The sequence below is a fragment of the Sebastes fasciatus genome, chromosome 5 (genome assembly GCF_043250625.1).
Source record: "Sebastes fasciatus isolate fSebFas1 chromosome 5, fSebFas1.pri, whole genome shotgun sequence".
Lineage (NCBI taxonomy): Eukaryota > Metazoa > Chordata > Actinopteri > Perciformes > Sebastidae > Sebastes > Sebastes fasciatus.
Genome location: NC_133799.1, coordinates 6,886,311 through 6,910,825, shown reverse-complemented (window position 1 = coordinate 6,910,825; position 24,515 = coordinate 6,886,311). Strand labels below are relative to the sequence as shown.

General features: G+C 41.8%; 1 protein-coding gene across 2 annotated transcripts in view; it reads right to left on the bottom strand.

Moving 5' to 3' along the window:
* The window catches only part of nek7 (NIMA-related kinase 7), a 74,794-nt gene that overhangs the window by 7,092 nt on the left and 43,187 nt on the right, over positions 1–24,515 (bottom strand). For both annotated transcript variants that reach the window (XM_074634777.1, XM_074634778.1), the window contains 3 exons: positions 19,423–19,531; positions 17,418–17,525; positions 8,861–8,955 (listed from right to left, as the gene is read on the bottom strand). In XM_074634777.1, coding sequence (XP_074490878.1) covers positions 8,861–8,955; positions 17,418–17,525; positions 19,423–19,531 — 312 coding nt within the window. The remainder of the gene's footprint in view (positions 1–8,860; positions 8,956–17,417; positions 17,526–19,422; positions 19,532–24,515) is intronic.

Here is a 24,515-nt window from a genome sequence, read left to right as displayed (position 1 = left end):
CCCTTTGACATCGGCCAAAAAAGTGCCAAGCACGTCATCAACTTGTGGGCTGCTTCTTCATTTCAGTCTTCACTGAAAAATGTGTCAAACATCAACGGTGCGGAGACAGAAAAGTTGTTGTTCCCTATCGGGCAGATTTTGAGTTTCTGTCACAGCTTCCAGTGGGAAGTCAAGATGACGGCAGTAGAATCTCAGCGGGCCATCTCTCCTCTGGACATAATTCACCCATCACACATTCATCCACGCTCTTCATCAAACACTCACGTTAATACAGCACTGTATATCCTCACAAAAACACATGAACACAAAGTAAAAGAGGATCTCCCTCTCTCCAGCTCCCCCCGGACACCTCTCTCCCTCTGCTCCAACAATTACGACGGAGACTGGCACAGCAGGCGGTTGACAGTGATGAGATGTGTGAGGAAATGTGTATTCCTGTGTGTGTCAGCAATGATGCACTTCTATTAGTAACAAAGCCTCGTATCTGTAACCTGAGATTTCACTTTTGATTCTGCAGTGATTGAGCGACACACACTCAAATTATCAGCCAACTATTTTTCTAAAACTGCCTGAAAGTTGCCGGTCCTGATGACTCCTAAAAACTGGAAATGAGTTAGCATTTTAGCACGTCTGGTTCCCTCGTCTGGAAGTCAATTAGAATTTGAACTTTCTTAATTGTCTAAACCAAGCGACAACCTCCGGTGCTGAGAAATGAAGCCAACGCTGAAGTGCCAAAAACTGCAGTTCTTCAAATGGCCACTTGAGGCTGGCTCCAAAAGCGAGTCAATCCCCATATACCCCCATGTTAAAATGCCCAACTTTACAGCAGAAATAAACATGTTTACAGCCTGGTACAAAAAAACAGCTTTGGTCTCTATAGCTAATTTCCCCGTTCATGACAACTATACGTGGGGGTGAATTTATATATAACTCATCCGTTTAAATTATATTACGGCTTAAAGGTCGGCATAATGAGTGTGTTGACGCTTTGAGTGACAGGCGGATGCCGTCTCAGGTCACTAGCTGGTGGCTGTCTGCTCTGCTGCGTGACCCGGCCCGCCTCAGCTCCACCGATGATCCACCTCTTTGCTCATTTTTGGATTAGCTGGCTGTGTCGTTACTGCCAAGATGGCGATGGCCGGAGCCACCAACTTTGAGCTTCACAATGGCTCTTATGGGTAACGTCACGGAGACTACGTCCAAATTGTATACTGTCTATGGTCTAAACCTGCAGCAATTAAATCACCAGCTAATTTGCAGCCTATAAAAACATCATCAGTCCAGTGAGGTCAGAAAACTTTAGGTTTTATCGGCAGACATTTACCACTAATGTCAACAGACATCTTGCACTTTTATTTCAGAAACTAATCACTTTCCACCAAACAAACTGAGAGCTCTCAAAGAACTAGAGAGCAGTGCCAGGCGGACTCTTTCAAAAGGGTATGGGTTGGTGTGGTGTGCACAGAAAAGTCTGGCTATATTCAGTAAAAGTTCACTTCAATGACTTGGAAAGGCCCACATGGGAAAATACTCTTAATTGCTTTATAAGAAATACATTTACATCTTTTATTACTGTTTAACAGGTAAGTGTGCTAGACGTCTGTGGGTTTGTGTGTCAGGGCTAGATGGTGCTTCCCAAAACTACAAATTTCTTAGTAAGCGAGAGAAAAAAAAAAAACAGAGCGAGACAGAAACAGACAGAGAAAAAAAGCAGAAAATCAGCCAGCTATAGACACCAGGAGGCGAAGGGTTAAACAAGACCCCATCGTATTTTCATGCATCTTCTGCTTTTGACAGATGAAAAATGTCAACTGTCCTGTTTGTATTTGGGAGTTTTTGCACTATTCATCTGCTTCATTAGTGCCTGCTGCTCCTAGCCCCTGACAGCTGCCGGCCCCCTGCTCTCAGCGCGCACACACACACACACACACACACACACACACACACACATATATATATATATACACACACACACACACTCCTTTTTTCAGACTGTGTCGTCGCAATGGGTTAGATGATTGACTCACTCTCTGACCTCTGAGGCCCTGGTGAGTACGAGACGGTGTGTGTGCGTGTGGGTGTGTGTACGGTTCATTGATATTCGAGAGACATACAATGCACACGCATGCCTGCTGTCTGTCTAAGGGGTGTGAGCTGCTGGTGGCAGAACACATGCACATCCTCACACACACACACACACACACAAACAGAGACGCCCTCCTTTGTTCGTGGACTCGTCATCAGCTGGCCAGGCTGCGCTCTGCCCAGCCCAGGCATGTAAAGCCAGCATCCCTGTCCGTGTAAAAGGTCTGGATGGGGCCTTCCAGCGTAATTAACACTGATCCCGCTCTCTCTCTCTCTCCAGCTTCTCTCCCTGTACGCCAATTAAAAGGAGCTGCGAGAGGCTCCCGTCTTCTCCCTCCACCCCCCCTTTATCCCTGGAGCCCTTACAGCCTGGGACCGAAGGGTTCCTCACAAGTTCTCACTTACTCATTTATAAACACACACACATACATACAATTATAGGTGCACACTACATAAAAATTCCTAAATGTTCACACACACAAGCAAAATATATGTATATTTTCTCTCTCTCTCTTTCTCTCTCTGTCTCTCGCTCTCTCCTGCTCTCCCACACACACACACGGACGGACAAGTGAGGAAAGCATGACTTTTTTATGTGCTCATCGGTCCTTCATGTGGTTTTATGATGATATATTAATCAAGGCAATAAGTCACATGAATCGGGACAGTCATTAAAAATATACCTACACCCAGTGGAGTCATCCCTCCTCTACTTCAACAAAATAAAAAGGGAAGAAAGATAAGAAGAAGAAGAAGAAGAAGAAGAAGAATGGACGGATGAGATAAAAGTGCCAGATTGTTCCAGTGGGCTGAATTTTTGAGGAAAACTGGACTCTTATGTTCCCATCTTGCTGCAGCTAAACCAAGTGTTGTATTTGAATTGTCAAATTCAAAAGGAATAGTTCTAATTGCTCTCTTGCTGAGAGTTAGACAAGAAAGTCAACGCCACTCTCATGTCTGTTAAATATGACGCTACAGCCTGTTAGCTTAGCTTAGCAAAGACACTGGAAACAGGGGGAAACGGCTAGAATGGTTCTGTCCAAAGGTAACAAAATCCACCTACCAGCACCTGTAGAGCTCACTACTTCACACATTACATCTTGTTTGTTTAGTCCTTACAATAACTGAAGTGTAAAAATGCCAATTTGTGGTTTTTACAGGGACTTTTTAGCTTCATATTTAATGGACAGATATGAGAGTGGTCTCAGTCTTCTCATCTCTTAGCAAAAAAATGTAATAAGTGTATTCCCCAAGATGTCAAACTACTCCTTTAAATAGCCTACCAACTCGAGAGTTTCAAAACATGGCCGTGCAGCGGGCTCATAGAGGTACAACTGAATTGAAAGTACTTCTTATTAATGTTATTAATGTTTTAACAGAGAACAGGACAGAAAGCATGGATAAGATAAGTTATGGATTAACAAATAGAGGAAGAGGAAGACATATTGTACACAAATGGGTTTGACAATTTGCTAGATTTGGCACAGCCTGAAGGCCTTTACATACCGCGGGGCGTAACGAATAAACAACACAAAAAAGCAAAATGATTGCCTGCAAATATTATATGTCTAGGGCTTTTATTGTGAAAGGTAAGAACAGAAGGAGTGGATCTGGTCTGGGTCGTGTCTAGAAGGAAAAACGCAAATTATAACTCTCACGAGATGGTTAAGGTGAGGCATTGATCTCGAATGGTTAAGGTGAGGAGGTTTTGGTCTGGTCTACTCTGCATTTGTCAAAGTTGAAAGGAGTAATAAAGTTTGCCATCCTGGTTCGGACTACGGTGTTGTTGTTTCATAAATATAGGCGCAACTCCACTCAACATGATTCGTTGACGTCTTAAACCTCAGAAAATTGACCTCGTTCCGGAAAAAAAATTACGTATGCCGCATAATATTCACATTCTGTGCAAAAGTACTCATGACAAAAATAACAGTTTGAAAAATATATTGACGTGCGAGTTAAAAAAAAAACGCTGCCGGTGTGTAACGGCCTTGATGCTGACACTAGTAGGAGAAACATGAATTTTAACGCATTAAAAACTACACATACTGTATGAAATAGATAAAAGGATACCGAGGCTATCCACAGGCAGCAGTCTTTGCTTGCAAAAACCCCAACTCCCATTTTCCAAAAACATATTAGAGATCTAGCCACAGGGCCAACTCATCACATGCAAACGCCAGCTGCTGAGACCCCAGCATTTTTGGGCCTCATAAAACCAACAGCAAAACAAGAGGGGAGGGGAGAGCAATAAGGCGGGAGGCATGAGACATGGGCACAGTCAGAGGTATGGATGGCTGCGCTCCTACAGGAAGGAGACACATTCCAGTAAAGCTTTTCTAAGGTATTCTCCTCCCCTGCTAGCCTTTATATAAAACACAGCAGCCGCAAAACATCCGTACGAGCTGGAGACCTACAGTGTGCGTGTAAAATGCATCTCTTTTACACACTGAGCAAGGGGGTGAATATGTGAATATGATGTGGTTTTGATTGAGAGCAGGAGGAGACCGCAATCTAATCGACTGGCATGCGACCAAACCCCCTTCCTGGTCACCCTGGGAGACAACTGCGGCGATTGCAGCATCCCTGTTTACCACGGTGTAGGAGGTTTTGGAGAGGGGGCACAGGGCAGGGTCAGGTGATGTAATGAGGCTGGACATGAGGAGAAAGGGATCAAACAGAATGGGAGATGAAGATAGACGCAGATACAATGACCAGGTATTGACAGACGGACCCTTCGGACACTAACGCAACCCCCCAGGCACAAGAATAGAAAATGCAGCCTCTCTCAAATGGAGCCGTTTCACACGTAAGGAACCAAACTCCCTGGGATACACGCACACAAAAACATACACTAGCACAATCTCCAGCCCCTACTGTATGTTCAGAGTGAAATCAATGAGTACCGAAGGGATTACGCGTGGATTTCTATGTGTATGCCGTACGCCTGCAGGTTAAGCGAGGCATAGTGTATGGAGGGGAACATATAGAGCAGGAGAATAGAGTGAAAGAGGAATGGAGGAGAGAGTTTGGGAGAGTTTCCTGACACTGAATGCACTGTGGAGCCCTCTTACCAAGAGGAGTGGAAAGCAAGGGGTCTGCTCTTCAAAGAGAATATGCATGGCGTGCTGAGCGAGGCTCTGGTAACAATAAGGTTGTAAAATCTTTATCTCCACAGGCTCCTTGCACGGCTCACCTTGACCTGATGGCTGGAGTTCTGTCTCTTTCTCTCTGAATGAACACCCCCCGTTTTTCTCTTCTCTCCAGCAATCTATAACCCTGCTCTCGCTATTTGTTATTTTCCCCTTCCACTCTCTCTCTCTAACCTTTTTTCTCCCCTCTCTTTTCATTCTCTCTTAAGACATCTACTGCCTAAGCCCTTCTCCAGCTTCCTATATTGTTCCTATATAGATTCCTAAACTTTTTCACCTCACATCTTTATTCCCTGCCTCCTGACCTCCTGAGGGAGCAACAAGTCTCCCTCGATTTTTTCACTTTTTGCTCTCTAGCTCTCCCCTTCCCTCTCCTCATCCCTGGTCTCCATCTTTCTTTCTCAGTGTTTAGTCCAGACCGTGACCCCTAGCAGTTGTCCTAAGGGTGAAAGTCATAAAAGATCAATTGACTGTTCCCCATCTGAAACTGTGAAACTATCAATGCTCAGGCTGCACATGCAGTACTATTACCACAATTTAAAAAAACGGCTTCCTCATCACAATATTGAAAAACAAATCGTAAGAAATCAAGTTGTACCACAGACAGAATCTTCAATTATAATTAAACTAGGGCTGTCAAATCGATTCAAATAATAAATCGAGATTAATCGCATGATTGTCCATAGTTAATCACAATTAATCACAAATTTCTTATCAGTTCAAAATGTACCTTAAAGGGAGATTTGTCAAGTATTTAATACTCTTATCACCATGGGAGTGGGCAAATATACTTGCTTTATGCAAATGTGCGTATATATTTATTATTGGAAATCAATTAACAACACAAAATAATGACAAATATTGTCCAGGAACCTTCACAGGTACTGCATTTAGCATTAAAAAGAAGCTCCAATCATAACATGACAAACTGCAGCCCAACAGGCAACAACAGCTGTCAGTGTGTCAGTGTGCTGACTTGACTATGACTTGCCCCAAACTGCATGTGATTATCATAAAGTGGGCATGTCTGTAAAGGGGAGACTCGTGGGTACCCATAGAACCCATTTTCATTCACATATCTTAAGGTCAGAGGTCAAGTGACCCCTTTGAAAATGGCCATGCCAGTTTTTCCTTGGTGTGGAGCGTTATTTAGCCTCCTTTGCGACAAGCTAGTATGACATGGTTGGAACCAATGGGTTCTTTAGGCTTTCTCGTTTCATATGATGCCAGGATCTTCGCTGTAGCTTTAAAACAGAGCCAGCTACAACCTGAAAATTGCAATGCGTTAAAGAAATTAGTGGTGTTAAAAGGAATTTACGTTAACACCACGGAGTCATATATAACCATCACTTACCACTTCATTAAGAATTGGGAGTTGAAGACTGTTTCCTACAGACACAAAGTTCTGATGACCGACACACTGCAGCTTTTTTTTTTGCGAGTATTCGAGTACTCTATAATAACTTAATGCAAAGTTCTTGAAAATGGAAATTATTTAAAATGTCCAGCCCTAAAAAAATAATGTCCAATTGTGTGGGAATTGATGTCACAATTAGTTTGAACTAAACCCAATGAAATAACCTAAACCAATCTCACCCTAACAAAATTAACCACAACGAAATGAGCTTAATTAAACAAAACTGTGCTGGTGTGGTTACGCAATCATGATACCTGCAGAAACTATGCAACAGCAGTAATATAAACCAGAACAATCTGTTTTTTATTAAGAGTCAAAGTAGCCTATTCCATGTAAAACACACACACACATACACCACACATAAAAAGTACGAAAACAGAATGTGACCTACAGCATCCACCGCTTTCAGCCAACCACAGCCTTGCATTGCCGCGGTGCATTGTGGGGAAGTAATTAGCATGAAGGACTGCGGTCTCTGAGCAACCATGACCTGCAAGCTTAGCTTGAAACTTCTTCCCTTGCACGTTCTCCACCTCTCTATGCCTGAGGCTCTGCGGAGAAGGTGTAGTCACTGGTGCGTTGAAATGCAGCCCAAGTGATCAGCAGCTCAGGGGAGTTAGCAGAGAGGAGGGGAGGGAAATGTGGGTGTTTCCTTGGCCGACAGTGTGTCTCTGAAAATGTGTGTGTGTGCATTCCGTGCATGCGAGGGTTGGCAAGGTGAGACATCAGATTGACTGCTATCATCCATGTCTATCACTGTTCTGCTCCTCTTTGTTCCCTCCGCTGTGCGCTCCTCCCGGGCTTGTTTCCACTCAGTGTGGTCTGCAGCAGAGCCCTGTGGTGTTTTGCTCCTGACTAATCAAACTAGTCAGTGTCACTGGGCGGCCTTATCTAAAACACATGGCCATGTCAGTTCCCTTCACTCGCCAGCGTTTCAACGTTTAGCAGGTTCCCAGGCTAAAGGACTTTAACTCAAAGAGTCTTCAGAGAAAAGAGTAAGGAACAGGAGGAGTAACAGGTAAAGAAATGTAACATACCATTTGAATAAGGGCTCTCAGTCAATTAAAATATTTAATCACGATTAATCGCATGATTGTCTATAGTTAATCTTAATTAATCGCAAAATAATCGCATATTCTTTTATCTGTTCAAAATGTACCTTAAAGGGAGATTTGTCAAGTATTTAATACTCTTATCAACATAGGAGTGGGCAAACATATTTGCTTTATGCAAATGTATGTATATATTTATTATTGGAAATCAATTAACAACACAAAACAATGACTAATATTGTCCAGAAATCCTCACAGGTACTGCATTTAGCATAGAAGAAATAGGCTCAAATCATAACATGGCAATCTCAAGCCTAACAGGCAACAACAGATGTCAGTGTGTCCTAATTATTACTACTAGGGTTGGGAATCACCAGAGGCCCCACGATAGGAAATAATCACAATACTTAAGGCACGATACGATCTTATTGTGATTTTAAATATTTTGCGATATGCTGAGTATTGCGATAAGATATATTGCGAAAAATTAACTGAAAATTATTCAGTTTATCAACATCTGTTTTATCTAATAAGATACAGTTTTCACTCTGTTCATCTCAGAGTTTTCATTCATATATCTTGAGGTCAGAGGTCAAGGGACCCCTTTGAAAATGGCCATGCCAGTTTTTCCTCGCCAAAATTTAGCGTAACTTTGGAGCGTTATTTAGCGTTCTTCCGGACAACCTATCATAACATGGTTCTACTATATTCTAACCTACCAGTATCTTCACTCTAGCTTTAAGACTGAGCCCGCCACAACTTCTGAAAGACAGAATAGCGCCCGGGCCCGCCGTCGGATTGTTAAGAGTTTAATAGTTTTATATAATAAAAGATCGATACTTGATGTCCGTGTATCGATATAATATTTCCACGCAAAATATCGCGATACTATGCTGTATCGATTTTTCCCCCACCCATAATTATTGCGTATAAAAGTGTGTACATTTTTTATTTTGCACATTATGACTTGTATGTTCAGTACAACCATGTGGGAAAGTGCAGGTGTATTTGTATATATTTTCTTACAGTACTCTATTATATTGAGGATGGTTTGTTTGTTTGTGTGTGTGTGTGTCTGAGCCGCTGTGTTCTCACGTCACTCCTACAGTCGACTGCAGGGTGACAGTGTGTGTGCACACATTCCCATAGCTTACCTCGTAGAGCAGGCATCCTAGCGACCAGATGTCAGATTTGAAGTTGTATCCGTTTTCATGTATCCTCTCCGGTGACATGTAGTAAGGAGTACCCACTGGAACACAGAGGGAGAGGGGGAGGGGGAGGGAGAGGACGGAAAGAGATAGACAGAGGTAGAAAAGGAGAACAGGACAAAGAGAAGAATGAGCGTTAACATTTTGCAATGCAAACCCATGCTTCCCCCAGTTCATCAACATCACTGACACACCTCGCACAGAGCAGAAAAGCAGGTGAGGAATGGAGGTGCAGCCTCACACTGTGAATCGTTCAGAGGCTGGAATACTCGCCATATTTTAGCAAGAGTTTAAAACTAGACTTTCAAATGCATTGCCTCTGTTAATTCTAAGTAATCTTATATCTAACAAGGTTAGATATCATCATGCACACCCATTACAGTGCATGCAATTGTACAAGTACCACAAAGTTGCATACATGTGTACAGCAGACATACTCGCACACAAAAAATATACATAAATCAGTTTTGATTACTGGGGCTGGGTAATGATCTGAAACAGTAGTCAGAGAGTCCGCCCAGGGAGCAGCGGCGGAGCCTTAAAAGTTGGTCCGTTTCTGGTTCTGCTTTGGAAACTCAAGAATCCCAAACTGCCATGGCGACTGGCAGAGCTCCAGAGAATCAGACCTTCACCTAACTGGACACAAAGACGAACCACAGCTCAACATCACGTCCATAACACACTGCAGGAAGCCTCGGAGATTTGCCGCTTTCTTAGCCGAGTCTGACTGGCTGCTTTTTTCATTTGCTTTCTGTTTGCTGTGATTTCCCATGTAAAAGTCCATCAAGCAAATCCAGCGGGGCTTTTATATTAATCACATATGGTTAAGGGATGGAAATTTTACCAGCCCTCTAACCGGTGCTGAGCAGCTCTCAGACTCTGTTCATTCCTCGTCCTCTCAAGCAAACATGTGAATGGAGGCTTACGGAAATATGGAGATGACAGCTACACAGGCTCTGCCGAGTTGGTGGACAACATCCATCAGTAGCATCGCGTCACATGTCACATGTTTACAATAATCAGCATCTTGTTGCATTCTCCTCGGGATCCATACGGATTTATTAACCTGAAAACTGATTTGTTACGCTCAAATATTTGAGATTAGATTACTAATTATGTTCCTTACATATCATCTGTTTAAGTGACATTAGCTGAATTCCGAATCTGATACAATATGAGATAGATGACCTAACATTGCATTTATTTATATAGTATTTATGACTTTTCTACTTGTTTGAAATGCAGTGTGCCCAATGTTCACTCTAAGCCTGTGGTGTCCAGCTCTAGGCCACGGAGGAGTTCATGAGGAAGTTCATTTTGCTTCCTTCCTCTAGAGTCGAGGGTGTACACATTTATGAAATTAGCTTGTGGAGTATTGGTGAAATTAAATCTTGAATAGTACTTGACACCACAGGCGGAAAGGAAAAACTAGAGGGGGCCACAGTGGCCTTGATGTCCCGTCTGCTGCCGCTTTCTTGTCAGTACAGTTTTTAGACACCACTGTCTTTTGTCGAGATTCTGAATTCTTATTGGGCAACATCAAGTGAAAAGCTGCGCATATAACAAGTGGTGGATTCAATTTCAAGCCTGGTATGAACCGCTGGAAAACAAGGCTATATGACGGTAGTTTGACACAGGGTGCAGCTGCGCCATGTACCTGCTGTGACGCGGCCGCTGGAGCTGATCCCAACCACTCTAGACAATGCTTGTGATTCCACCAACGCCGCAGCGCGTTTCAGAAGCGTCCCAGAAAATACAGAACTCTGATCTCTGGACCAAACTGGAAAAAGTTACTTTTTGGGATTTTTGATGTTCCATACAATTTTGCTATAGCTGGCCCTCACAGTTAGCTTAAATGCTTTGGGCAGGGCTTATGTTACAAAAAATGTCATATCTACTGAAAACTTTGTGCTATTGTGACCACATTTGGTGGACATGTATAGATATAATGTCTGAGTGACAATTACCAATTTGGTACCATTTGGCCAAAAGGTGACCCTGTAGCAGCATCATCTAACTGTAAAGGGGGTATTCTCTGTCTGTCGGTCTGTCTGTGTATGTATGTATGACTGTCCTTCACATATCTCCTTGATTGGACGGTGCTTGGCGGGTGCAAGCAGCCATACCGCGGCTATCGACAACACTGCAAGAACTTCTGGGGGCCAAGCAATCGGCCCGCTCCAAACGGGCACTACACTTGTTTTGTGGATATATTTGCCTATTATTAAAAATAAAATCACCCTTTACCTTAAAGTTAAACTCATTATTTCCTTTTTGTATGGATGCTCTGGCGTTTGGTCTTTGTGCCCTCAAACAATTGACAACACCAAAGGCCAAGTGGCCCCTAAAATGAGGAACTTCCAGGCCTGGTGAGGGTGAATAAAAATTAAGTTGAAAAAGCTGTTGTACCTCATTTGTATTTTGCTTTGGACAAAAGCGTCTGCCAAATGAATACATGTAAATGTAAAAGCTGAATTCAGTGTAATGTCTTTTTCCCTTACAGAAAGGGGACTCTTTTTTTTTAAAACCCAATTGCCCCTAGCCTGGATACAAAATGTGTGCTTGGAAACAGGTAGATAGAGCTATAAGGAAGAGTTTTAACAGAGGGCAACTGGTAGATTGTAGAGTTTACAATCCGCACAAACAGTTGGAGTGAGCTGGGAAGGTGAGAACAGCTCTCAAGTGGGAAGAATAAAAGTCAGTTAGCAGGTAAATAATAGAAAAAAAACATAATTACACACTCACCCGCATTATGCCGACACACACACACACACACACACACACACACACACACACACAAACTCTCCAGAGCCATTCTGCACATTAACAAGTTGGATGAAACTCAACTAATGTAATTGCAATTAATAAAACTATTACAGGGGGCTATTAGATTTGAAGTCAATGGGAACTGAAATAAAAGCTAGCTTTTAATTTTGGTGCCGGTCTAATTGGGTTGAGGAAAAAAAATGCTTTCATCCTAAATGTGCAGTTTTGAATAATGAAGTGTTACCTGTCATTCCAAAAATAATCAGCATCTGCACGGGCAGAGAGGAAGCAAGAGAGAGCAAGTGGAAGAATAAACAGGGGACTGCTGTTTTAATTGGTCATCAGGTTGGTAGTGTGCTTTGTGTGTGTGAGCTGTGAGGTCTCATGGTGCGGTCTGAACAAGCTCCCCTAACATTCATTATTAGTTGATTAAAAAGAATCAGCCTCTCTTATGCTAATAGTGGCATAAAAAAAAAAGGCGGCAGCGTTGGGCTCGGGCTCCTTCAGCATGCTAAATCAAGGGCACATTACTTATTCATGCAAATAAATTGAAAGTCATGTTGGGATTGATTTCCATTATTATGAATGGCTGTGACAACACTGTATTCTGTGCGAAACAGGGTAATCGTTGTTGTATAGGAGGTGAGATGCCATCCAGTATAAAGAAGCCCACACTTCTGAATATTCTGTTAAATGAACCAACACTGGTGATCTTTTAAAATACATCTATTAATTCAGACCTGCTGCTATGTCCTTATCAAGAATTTAAACATTTTACATGACCATTTAAAAACACTGTGAAGCAGCTCTTAGGGAGTTTCCATATATGGTGTAATCTGGGCTCTACTGCCAGTTTCTGTAGTTTGAACAGCAAGCTGCTGGAATCTCCAAGGCGATGATTTAGTTTTTCATTCAGACTCAAGGCAGGAGTTTGGAAACCCCTGCTCTATCGCGTTCAAACAAATCAGACGTAAAGTTCTGGGCAGCAGCACAGCCAGAAGGACGTAATCTCATAGTCCGAAGGCGTTCTCTGTATTCCCTTATATTCCCATTATGTTTCTCTTGGTTTTCTATATGTCCTGCTGAGCTCCCATTTGGCTCCTCACCTACCCCTCTCTGTTTCACGACTTGCTTGCTTGCCTTTATAAGATAACCACGCCTTTATACTGTATATACACATGTTGAAATAGTCATAATTATTTTCAACATCAGCCTCCCTGAAGTCTTTCTGCTTCCATCTTGTTCTCCCTCCTTTCCTTTCCCTCCCTTTTCCCCCCGCTACTCATCGTTAACACCTCTCTCATTACAGGTGTTAATTGCAGGTATATTATACTACTTATTACTGCCAATTGGCGAGTCTCTCATTCCTCTAACGATTGCATCGACTTTCCTGTTGCTATCATTCTTTTAATCTTTTTCCCTTTAACCCAACTCTTGCCATAACCCTACGTACCCATCGTCAGCAGTGAGTCTTTTGCATGCTTGTGTGTATTTCTGTCTCAGAGAGTGGGTGTGTCACTGAGTTTGTGTGTATGCTACACATCTGTGTGAATGTGCACGATCATCTGCCTCTGCACGTGTGCGTGCATGCATGCATTCAAGCCCGTATGGATACGCACACATGTCTCTGTGCATACATACATCTGTATGGGAGACAAAGAGTCTGTGTGTCTCTCAGTGTGTGCAAGAGTGTGTAAAAGACCACAGTGTGTAAAAGTGTGTAAAAGTGTGTGCGCGTGCGTGACTGCAGGCTGCTGAGCGGCTGAGTTGAAAGCCTGGGAGCTGACAGGCTGTATGCCTGGACCTCCATCTCATCTCCACCACCCTGCTCTACTGTTCAGCTGGGTGGCTGGGCTCATTACAGACCCACGCTGGCACACGATTGCACGCACACACACACACACACACACACACACACACAGCTCTTCCTCACATTCTTTCCTTCTATCCCTCTCTCTCTCTCACTCTTGCTTTCCTTTTTCTCCTCCATTTTTGTCACATTGTCATATTCTCCCCTCTTTCTTTCTCCCTCTCCTTCCAACTGTTTTTCTTTCTCTCTGTTTTCTTTTTTTCTCCTCTTTTTTTTCGGTGTCACTCTGTCACGTTCTCTTCTCTCGCACCCGGCACATTCTACCTTTCCTTTTCTGTTTCTTTGTCACCCGTTCTTCTATTTCTTATGCTCCTTTCTTTTTCTGACATTTTGCTTTCTCCTCTCTCTCTCTCTCACTCTGTGCGCTGTCTTCCAACTCTAGCTTCCTCACACCTTCTCTCTCTGTCTCTCCCTTTCTCCCCAACCGTCGTCTTTCTCTCTGACTAAAAGTCAAAGCACCAGAGGGAGGGACAGAGGGAAGGAGAAGAGAGGACAAGTAAGATAGAGAAACAGCAGCAGGAGAGAAGGACATGTGACAAAGAGAAAGACAGAGGGGAGATCTGCTATTTGAAACAAACAGCAAGAAATGGCAAGGGGAAAACCAGGGACAGAGGGTGGAAGGTTGATGAACTGAGTCCCTAGTGTCTACAGGTCATGCATACCTAGGGACATCATCTGCTTCTACAGTACAAGATCATCAAATGAATACATCAATTATCATGTATCATTACAACATCTCACATGCATAATTCACATGCTTATTTGTGGTGATCTCAGGGCCAACGCAACTGAATTAAATCAGATGCATCTACGTTACACATGACTGTGTATCGACTCTACACTGGAAGAAATATGACACTGTGATTTGTGTAGTTTTCTGGAGATTAACGAAGCAGTCTTGATTGCTTCAGATTAATGATGATAGTTGACCCCTGTGCTTGTGGGGCTGCCTATCCTCTGTCAGCCTAAAGAGGGTGCTGTGGATTCAACATTTAATGAGCAATCACAGACGCTGCTGCCACTGCAGGTTGCTTAGTTGATAGGTCTACTGTTGCGCTGATCATGTGATTCACACCTTCTCAAACGGCTGTACAGAGGCTGAGAATAGCATGCTGTTTGTGGTAATAACAGTTTGACTTAGGGAAGTGAGACAGTGCGAATGACAGCCTTTATATTTGTCTTTGGATGATTCTTTCTACATTTTTCAATCTATGAAGCAGCTGAAACTGTCCAGGGGATGTTGGATAGAACAGTGTAGCCATCGCCACTGTAATAAACTGTGCCACATTTTACTGTGTAATACCGGACATGTGACAGCTCACAGTAAGTACGTTGCTAGTGAACTCAAGAGATTAATTTCAACACTATTAACACAACATACCAAGACAAAGGAAGGGAAGCCAGCTCAAAATGATCAGAATCTGTACAAAAAGGTACTTAATGCAAATTTGTACCCGTTTGTGTGTTATTTATTGTGTTATACAAACCAAGTCCCTGATCCTAATTCATTTACAAACACACAGCCACTGCTTGCTCCTGTGTTTGTACTATCGCCAAATGAGTTTAACCAAAACAAAAATTGGGGGAATGACTTGTTAGGGCGCTTTAACAAGCCAACATTTAGTCTGTTTCAATCAAACTCTGGTGTGGTTCGTCTGGGCGGTTTTGAACACAGTAATCGTACTCTGGTGCAAACCAAAACAACCGGTCCCAGACCGCTTGCGAGAGGTGGTCTCGGACCGTTTCCAAGCGAACCCAAAAAGCAGACTGCTTGCACGGGCATTTGTAGATTTGATAGTGACAGTGATAGTTATGAAAGGGGGAGAGAGAAAGGGGATGACTTGCAGCAACGGGCCGCAGGTCGGATTCAAAACCTGGGCCGCTCCGGTAAGGACTGACATGTACTTCTGCAGAAGTCCAATGTTTGCTCGACATCCAGACCAAAGAGAACATATAGAACATGCTAAATAATGTTACAAAAAAATAGTGGAGAAGGGATTCGTGTGCAGAGCAGATCAGTGCCGAGTCAAAGTGAAAAAGCTTTGACAGCAATATTTCAAAATCTGCGATTCCCTGCACAGAAGTGGCAGCTGTAGACGAAAAAGATAAATTCACTCCTTCGTACACGCAAAATTGGTCCACTTTAATATGTGCACTGTGAAACCGAACCAGACTAAATAGAAAACAAACCAAAAGTATCAATTTCACTCTGATTCGGACTAGCCAAACGGACTATGGCTTGTAAACATGCTCTTACATGTATCAGACAGTTTTTATTTTTCCTTAACCAATGACCATCACAAGATTCTTGCAAGACACTGGCCCATTTGTGTTGCTGTCAATTATCTTGGGAAGAATTTCTCAACAATTCTAGTGTCCAGAAACACGATGACTTGAAAAGTAGTCAAGTGATTGAAGAGAACACGTAAGAGATAATGTACAGCGAGCCAGTCATTGTTGTGAAATGAACCATCGGGGTCCACCCATAGCATCACCACAACAATGACCCGCTAGCTGTACATTATCCCACCTATTACATGGCTACTTACTTAAGAAATCAATAATTTGACACAAAAATGCTCCGCTAGAGTCTGACATCAGAACTGTGTCCATAGCAACGGTCTGCTATAAAGAAATAACAGACCGTAGAACGACCAATCAGAATCGAGTAACAAAGCCGTGCAATACGTAAGTAAAAATAACAACGCTGCTTGTGTGGTGGCATTTCTCCCTGGTGCTGTTATTAAGGCCATCTTCAGGATTTCCTGTCCTCATTTCTCAAGACATGTTGATGGTTTAAAATTGTGCTTTGACCAATGTCTTAATTTAATGTCTTAACAGTTAATCACTCCCACATCTTATTGTCAAATCCTTTGGAAGACCGTATTATTTTCTGATAACATAGATTTGATTATTTCTGGAAAGGTTTAAATGTTTTTATGGATACATTTCAAACATTTTCAGTTAATAACAATATATCCCTCGTGCCCTGTCTCTTCCTTGACTTTGCAGCATTATGCACTGTGATGCTAAACAACAAAAAGAGGCAGCAGCGGGGAGACTTTAAAAATAGGGCACAGTGATGAAGGCTGGTAGGAACAGGCTGTTAACAAATTGTTAATAGGTACATTTGTGTTTTAAACACTAAGACACCATTGAACTAAGGTTGATGTGTGAGTAAGAGTCTCTGTGTGTATATGTGTTAAACCCCATGTCTCCTGTAAAGTGAGACAAGCTAAAGGTTTGATAGGGAAGTGTTACTTTTCCTTTGGAAATCAATGATCACTTAGATGTTTCACACTCTTCTTGAGGTTTTTTAAAGATTTACAGTAAAAGGCCCACAATCATTAAACACCCTATGATTTAAAGAATGCATTCACACATGTGGTACCATTCTGTTGTTCAGTCTGTACAGTCTCAGATTTAGCACACATGTATTTCTTAAACTAAGCCAAATGTACTAGTTTTAATAACGGTGGCAGTTTTGTTCTTCTTTGAACAAAAAAATAAAGTTATATGATTTTATTTCCTACAAGTGACAAACACACCCATCAATGCCAACAGTAACCGTGATTGTAAAGTTGGCTGGTTTGTTTTATGGCACACGGTCACATTCAGAGCTGTGTGTCGAAGGACTCTGCCGAGTCTTCATCTGTGTTAGGTTTAAAGGTCAAGGCAACAGGAAGTGGCTAAGTGGCTTATGAAGGGGCTGGGCACAGACGTGGCCAGGCAGCATGACTACACGACCCATGGCTCTGGGCTCGCCATGCCTAATGAAACACATCCAACACTGGGTGATTACTGGAGACCGCTGTGTCTATAGTAAGTGTCTGCGTGTGCATTTGTATATAAACTGTAAGAACTTACCTAGTGAGTGAGCGGCCGTTGTCTTGGAGCTGAAGAATCGTCCAAGTCCCAAGTCTCCTAGTTTCACTACTCCTGTAGCTGTGATGAATACATTGGCTGGCTTGATATCTAGAGAGGAGAGGAGAGTGGTTGCATACGAAAAAACTTACATTAATGACAAAAAAATTGCGGGGCAACAATGCCTTCAGTCTGGAGGTATAATCATAAACAAACTAAGTGCATGTCCACTGTCATAGACCTGGTTTCTGCTCAGAAGACATGACTGTATTACACGCATTAATTGAAAATGCATTATTGAAAACGCATTATTGAAAATATTCATTTCAGCTAATGTGGGCGTTAGCAAACCGTTTCTGTTGCTTTCTTCTAAAGTAATGTTAATGTGACCTGCATCAGCCTTTGAAATTTACTGCGCTAATATAATTGTAAGCGGCTTTTGAATAGGCGGTCTCTGTTAAGTGGTCATTAAAGCCCAGAGCTCAGGGTTCATTAGTGTCCCTGTGCCCTAATCAGAGTCAGCCCAACGGAAGTACACCACCTGTAGACGTGTGTGTGCGTGCGTGTGTGTGTGTGTGTGTGTGTGTGTGTGTGTGTGTGTGTGTGTGTGTGTGTGTGTGTGTATATGTGTGTGCAGCAGCCTATGTGCATGAATCCAGGACTTGATTTGACTGGTCCCTACTGAAAGCATGTGGGCCCATAAACACTGTATTCTCTGGTCTATGTGTTGTTTAACACCTACACTTAAGCCTCCTGTCATATGCAACAAGGTCGATCCCACTGAAGAAAATTCACTGCCTTTACGCTCCGTTTTTATCCACTTTTATTTTAAAGACTTAAGAGGCCGTACTAGAAGTATTGTATGATTTATTCTGTTAACTAAGAAATGCAGAGGAAAGCAGCAGTACACAGCAACTTCTTCAGATTTGTTTTCCTTCCAGACATCCATCGGTTCCAGCTCAGTTTAGTATGTTATTAAAAATTTACTTGCAGAGACTTGAAACTTGTTTCAGACAGATAATCCATCACAGTGAACAACACCTTCATTTTTGTTCAACGTTTTGCGACTGTTGTATGGTAATGCGAGCAAATACTGTTTTGGTAATGCTTCCTGTTTTTGGTACATTCAGGACGATGCCTCATTTTTAATTCCAAGCGTCCACTAGTCAATGAGACCAGTCCCAGATGAGTTGCAGAAAGATTTGCATCGCTTCCCGTTGAGAGATGGTCAACACACACCTCATCCGGGGTGTCTCAAACATCATTAAACATGCATCATTTTCAGGGTGGCAGGGTCTGAAATTAAGTGTTTTTTTTTGGTCTGCCACTCAGAAATGTTATCTGCCACTTTTAAAATCTATGCACTGAATGAAGGGATAACATTTTAGATCTGATGCCATTCAATGTTCCATATACTTACAAAAAAATATTACATGCATGTTAATTTTTTTAAGATGCCTCTACTCTTACATCTTTGCACTACTCTGACATCACCACAGAAATTATTATCAGTTAATATAAAAATGTCTTCTGACAAAACTGCAATAGAGTTCAGCCTTTTCAAAGTCTCTGCAAGTTAATTTTCACACAAAAATGAAACAAACAAAAGCAAGCTAGATAATATGAATGTGTTTAAATGTGAAGATAAGGTGTTTTCAGGGGCTAATGTAAGAGTTTGTAATTGGTTATATGCTTTGAGACATGATTCACATAATGAATCATACCTCTCTGTGGTTTGCTCAAACTTAATTTTCTAGAAAAGGTAACCGTTGTAAAAGTAACCACTGTTTTCCTTGTTAATCTGTCACAACATTAAAAGGAAGTTAGAAAAAGATATGTGAGCAGTTTCAGCATTTGTACAAGTCTCCAACTAGTATGTACAACTAGCATGTATGCACAAACTTGTCCAGTTGAACTATGAACAAATAAGCCAATTTCTTCTTTGTATTAATATGTGTGTGTGTGCGTGTATGCTTATGTACAGTATGTGTGTGTGCCTCAATGGTACCTCTGTGCATGACTCTCCGGGAGTGCATGTGTTCGAGTGCACTGCAGAGCTGGACAAAGTACTTCCACACTGTTCTTTCTGGGATGAGCCTCCTCTGCTTCTTAAAGTGCTGTAAAGTCAACACAAACACACACATAGCAAATCAGAAAATCTGAAAATCAAAGCGACAGTAGCATACCTGAAAGAAGGAACAAATAAAATATTTTAATAGGAGTGGGATGTTAAGCTGGTAGCAAAGTGTTTATATGTGTCTGCGTGTGTGTGTGTGTGTGTGTTTATACACCATCCATCCCCAGCCCCAGTCGTCCCCAGCTCTGACTCCACTGCTAATGCAACCCAGACCACTCTCCTCTCCGTCTGTCCCTTGCCTAACCAAGCTCCGTCTCATTTTCTCTATGGCCTTCAATGGAAAGCACATGCATTCTCAGGAACAGAGAGAAGAAATTTGTGGTACCTTCCAAAAACTCGCCCATCTGGCACACAGCTCGTTTGTTAGGTACCGCTTTCAGTGGCACCAGTTGTTTTTGGTTTATTTATTCATTTTGGAGGGGCTGAGTGAGTCGTTCTGGATCATCAAGACTAGGATCCGTATCCAGAGAAGCCACAACGATGACAGAGCTCCAACTTAGGCTTAATGGCTTATTGATCAACAGTGACAATAATCAACAAGTGAGGATATCAACTCCTCCTCAAACAGCAGTGAGTAAGACTAAGAACATGTAGGATGTCTGGCTACCAGCAGGATTTTATGGGGTGTCCTCACGGTTGCATTTGCAAGAAAGGAAAGCGTGGACTTTAGCCAGCTTGGACGAGAGTCCTGCACAGGACAATTACTGTACAATATAAGCATTTAGCAGAGACTCTTACCTAGAAAAACCTATAGCAAGGGCACCATTTCCAGGGTATCAACAGGGAAGTAACTAGATAAATCAAACCTTCAAATATGAATCAAGTAAAGAAGGAACGTCCCGGATGATAATTACATAAAATGTTGCATTTTTGGATATTTGTCTCACTATAATATACTATACTTTACTATACTATACCATACTATACTATACTGTGTATAAGGCTGCACGATTTTGAAAAAAATATCTAATTGCAATTATTTTGACTGATATTGCAACTGCGATATCATTTGCGATATTAGTGGGAATGATAACTTTTACATCATTATTCTTGTTTTCTCTGAAAAACATGTTGAAATGATTATGGTGTGATTTTTGTGGGGATCTGCACCAAACAAAGATGTTTTCTTAATTCTGTAGAATATGATGTGCAGGTCAGGACATCTCAATATTTAATTTAAAATGGCATTTTAACATTTCACCTTTAACAAATATTGCGCCTCCTAAGATTTGAAAGTTGCAGTACACCATATTGCGATTTCAATACAATTTTGTGTACGTATATTTTGCATATTACCGCTAATAAATCGATAAGAGAATCACCTTACAATCTATCAGAACTGCTGGTTCATCAGTTGCAAACTCTGCAAAATGATGATAACATGTCACAAACAGGAAAACTACATTAGCAAAGAGGAACTGAGATCACAAGCGTGCTCTCACCACAACAACTGAAATTTTAGAGATATTTTGCTAAGCAACATTGCAAATTGCAACCTCAGATGTGATCATTATCTGGCTGAATCAAAACATTTGACAGTCCAAAAAAGACATTAATAGCTTCAGCAATATTACTACAGTGAAACTTTATTGTAAGGTATTCCTATTATTTTTTCCATCATATACATCTGTGTGTCTGTATTAGTGTTGTCATACTGGGATTTCTAACTTCGACCTTGAAAAATATCCATATTCGATACCACAGGGGAAAAATTGACAACATTGATGGCATGAAATTTTAGATTAAATCAAATTTTATTAAAAGATAAATATCAGTGTGTGTGTGTCTCAACTCGCTGTCGGAGAGAAGAGAGAGCAGAAAGCGTTGCTGGTACCCGTGTATCAATACTGCGGAAAAATGAGTATTGAAACCGTTTCAAACATTCAGTATCAATATGTATCGATACTTCGATATTTTTGACAACACTAGTCTGTGTGCATGTATTTTTAAGAATCATGTAGATACAACTACTGTTGCTACTGATAAGTATCTTGTGTGTGACCGTGTGCCTCTTCAGTGTGTCGTCTTAATGAGGCTACAGTATTTATGACACTATATTAGGTAAGTGTATATCTAGTAGGAAGAAGGTTTATCTACTATAGAAATAGAATAACATCTCTGGTGTGGTCAGGGGTCAAGAAGGAGAAAGGACTGGACTGTTTTACTGAAATTACTGGTCAATAGTAAACAATGTGAGAGAGAGAGAGAGAGAACAAGAGAGAGAAAAGAAAGAGAGGGAGATGGATGGGGAAACAGCAAATAGTGGAACAATGGAAGGAGGTAAAGAAAAGGTTGTATGTGATGGTAAGAGATAGAGAACATGAAGGAAGGTATGAGAGAAAGCGAGGGATAGAGAGATGGAGAGAGGGAGGGATAGACCTTGGCCTACATCCAAACAAAGCCTTAGTGAGAAGCCATTCTTCCCTTGCCCTCCCATTTCCATATCAGAGGACTGTTTGATGTCAATGGGGGAGCACATAGACGCCCACCACCACCACCACCACCCTCCTCTCCATGCCTTTAACAGCAAACACTGCACATGCAATATTCTGTAAGTGCATGCAAATCAAGGACCATTTGATTTCATTTGAATTCTGAGATGGTCAGAGAGAGAGAGAGTAATAGAGGATGAGGGAGTGAGAGAAAGAAGAGGAGAGAGCGGCGTGGAGGACGAGAAATCAAAAAGAATAAAAAATGTTAAATTCATGCATCGGGGTGGGGGGGGGGCGGGGGGGCGGGGGGGGGAGGGGGGGGGGGGTTCTGTTTTACATATGGCACACTGTTCGAATGTGTTTACTTCACATTACGGCCCGAGGAAGGGGGGGCTAATCCATGGCACGCACCTCCGGACTGCCACTGTTACATTAGAAAAACAAATCATTTAGAACTGTGAAGGAGACAAATGGCGAGGAGGAGAGGCATGTACGTGTGTGTGTGTATGACTGCATGTTGTCAGCAACCATAAGGAGACGACACAGTCTGAATGCTCCCAGCATCCTCGGTAGTTTAGCTAAGAGAGCAGTGACGCTCATCTTACCTCTTCAGGCTGCCATGATACGTCTTTGTGAAGTGCATCTCTGAACATTTGCGTGTGGTTGTGTCTGCATATTCTTTGCTTACACACTATACCATATGTATGTATTCAGTGTGTGTGAGTGTGTGTGCTGAGCCTGCCATGTTCGTTCTCTTGTACCGCTAATCCTCGCCTCTCCTAATTTGCCGTGTTGAACTGTGCGGATGTGGAGCTGCTGAGTATGACTGCAAACAGCTTGTCGAGCCGCGCCGATACATCGCTGCTGCGGCATCATTTATGCATGGGGGAAGAAGGCCAGGCTTTTTACATGCACACCACTAATTTGCTATACTGGCAGGTTTTTTATAATAACTGGGGGTTTGGTCTAACTCAAAGACGAATAACAGGGCGAGCCTGGGATGTAATCGCTACCGCTTTTGAACAAGCCTGTTCCTTCTGCTCCAATTTCAACAACAACAAAAAAAAACCCTGTTGATCTAGGTTAAAGACATGGTCAACTCGACATGTGCATGTGGCTCAAAGCCACACATTATGCACTTAATTCTAATATACATTTGCTTAGATTTTGACTCAATGTTGTTTTAGAACCACTGAAATGATTACATCTCTTTTCTGAGGGAGATCTAGCCAAGATGAAAGGCTGGGCAGACAGTTTTTGAATGACATGTGGCCAGTATTAAAGCCAGAAAATAACAATTTACATTAGAAAAATAAACAATTAAAACCACAAGTTTCCCAAAGTCCATTCAAATATTACCACAAATTACAGCTTTTGTGGCAAGTACCTCATCTCAAGATTCAAGATGTAAAAGATATGAGGAAAACGTAGAATTAAAGCCAGATAAGTTAAGCTCGGTACCCCCTACATACAACACATGCTGGAGCTTTATGACCATTAATCATTGCTTGATTCTTAACAACTTCCCTTTCATAGTCCACACAGACTGCTGGGATTAAAGTGGGTTGCAGGAGGCCTCATATTAGATGGTTTTTGGTTTTAGTATGGAATGGATGATTCAGATTGACTCAGTGTCCAGTTAGTCAAAATCCTGTAACAACCACAAACCGCAGACTTCCTGCCACCATTCCTTCAGTTATTACAGTCCACGTCAGCCGTTTGTTGTTTCCATGCCAGGTTTCCTTTTGACACCAAATGTGTGATATGGTGTTTATTGATACTACTGATTATTTTGTCAGATATTAGACATACTAGAATAAGGGATGGGTCATGATTTTCAAATTTTTTAATAACCATTCAATTATAAAAAATTTAATAGTTTATGCGACTATCGTCTTATCTTAAAAGTAGGGCTGTTAAAGTTAATGCGATAATAACGCGTTAACACAAATTTGTTTTAACGCCACTAATTTCTTTAACGCATTAACACAATTAATCTTTCTGAGGTTGTAGCGGGCTCAATTTTAAAGCTAGAGTGAAGATACTGGCATCCTATGAAACTAAAAACCTAATGAATCCATTGGTACCAACCATACTAGCTTGTCGCGAAGGAGGCTAAATAACACTCCAAAATTATGCTAAATATTGGCGAGGAAAAACTGGCATGGCCATCTTCAAAGGGTCCCTTGACCTTTGACCTCAAGATATGTGAATGAAAATGGGTTCTATGGGTCTTTAAAGACATGCCCACTTTATGATAATCACATGCAGTTTTGGGGAAAGTCATAGTCAAGTCAGCACACTGACACACTGACAGCTGTTGTTGCCTGTTGGGCTGCAGTTTGCCATGTTATGATTTGAGCATATTGTTTTATGTTAAATGCAGTACCTGTGAGGGTTTCTGGACAATATTTGTCATTGTTTTGTGTTTTTAATTGATTTCCAATAATAAATATATACATACATTTGCATAACGCAGCATATTTGCCCACTCCCATGTTGATAAGAGTATTAAATACTTACAAATCTCCC